The sequence below is a fragment of the Buceros rhinoceros genome, unplaced genomic scaffold, assembly GCF_000710305.1.
Source record: "Buceros rhinoceros silvestris isolate BGI_N320 unplaced genomic scaffold, ASM71030v1 scaffold45968, whole genome shotgun sequence".
NCBI lineage: Eukaryota > Metazoa > Chordata > Aves > Bucerotiformes > Bucerotidae > Buceros > Buceros rhinoceros.
Genome location: NW_010427117.1, coordinates 1 through 906, shown reverse-complemented (window position 1 = coordinate 906; position 906 = coordinate 1). Strand labels below are relative to the sequence as shown.

Genomic DNA, 906 nt, shown 5'->3' with positions numbered 1-906 from the left:
CACATGCTGCACCTGGCTCGGGACCCCGTCACCTTCTCCCCTTGCCCCCACGCTGCTGCTTCGCTGCGTCCCTCACTGCTCCCTTCCCTTCTGCCTTTCCACCTCCATCCAGCACTGAAGGGTTTGCCTCCCCAGGGCAAACCCACCCAGCCTACGTGGCTCTTGTGTGAGCACCAGAGAGCAGTACTTCAGCTTTCTCCCCGCTCTGATACGTTTTAGGCCTTGAAGGTTCTAGCAGACAGAGTTAGAATCCCAGGAAAAGGTTGAACAGACCTTTCGGAGCTCTTTGTGCACGGTTCCCTGGAGGAGAGGCACATACCTACGTGTTCCTGTGCAATCTGTATGGTGGGGAGGGCCTGGATCTTCTCCTTGTCTGCTGGTGGCGGACCAGTGTTCTCAAACTGATTTAGTAACTGCAAAGACAACGGGCCTCAGAGGGAAGATCTGGGCTCAGCAGCACTCAGAACTGGCTCCTTTACACTTGAACACCACGCTGCCTGCGCTGTGGACCCACTGCAGGCCTTGTCCCCCATCTCTGCCCCTCCTGTGCCACCGCAGCTGTGGCAGCCGTGCACGTGAGGTCAGGGGATGCCACTGTGAAACCGATTTTACCTGTGTGATAATTGCATCCAGGCCGTTGGCACCCCACGCGTAGTCCATGGGATTTGAATGCAAGACTCCCCTGGAAGGACAAGGACAACATCGAACTGGGCTGGGAGCAAGAATGAGAACAAGGGCAGACAGGGGCAGCATGTCCCCAACTCACCAGGGACCCAGTCCCAGGTTCGGTATCGTTGTAGGGGCGATAATTCCATTGACCAGCTGCTGGATAATTCTGAAAGACAGGAAAACCAGCACTAAGTAAGAACCGGTGCCTGACGACTCGCAGCCCGGAAACCCGGCACG

General features: G+C 56.7%; 1 protein-coding gene across 1 annotated transcript; it reads right to left on the bottom strand.

Annotated features, from left to right (window-relative positions):
* Positions 1–273: 273 nt before the first annotated feature.
* On the bottom strand, positions 274–835 carry RNF126 (ring finger protein 126; the record flags this gene model as incomplete). Its single annotated transcript, XM_010141749.1, has 3 exons — positions 274–413; positions 613–682; positions 767–835. Coding segments are annotated over 3 exons (279 nt in total), but the record flags the coding sequence as incomplete, so codon positions are not given.
* Positions 836–906: the final 71 nt, after the last annotated feature.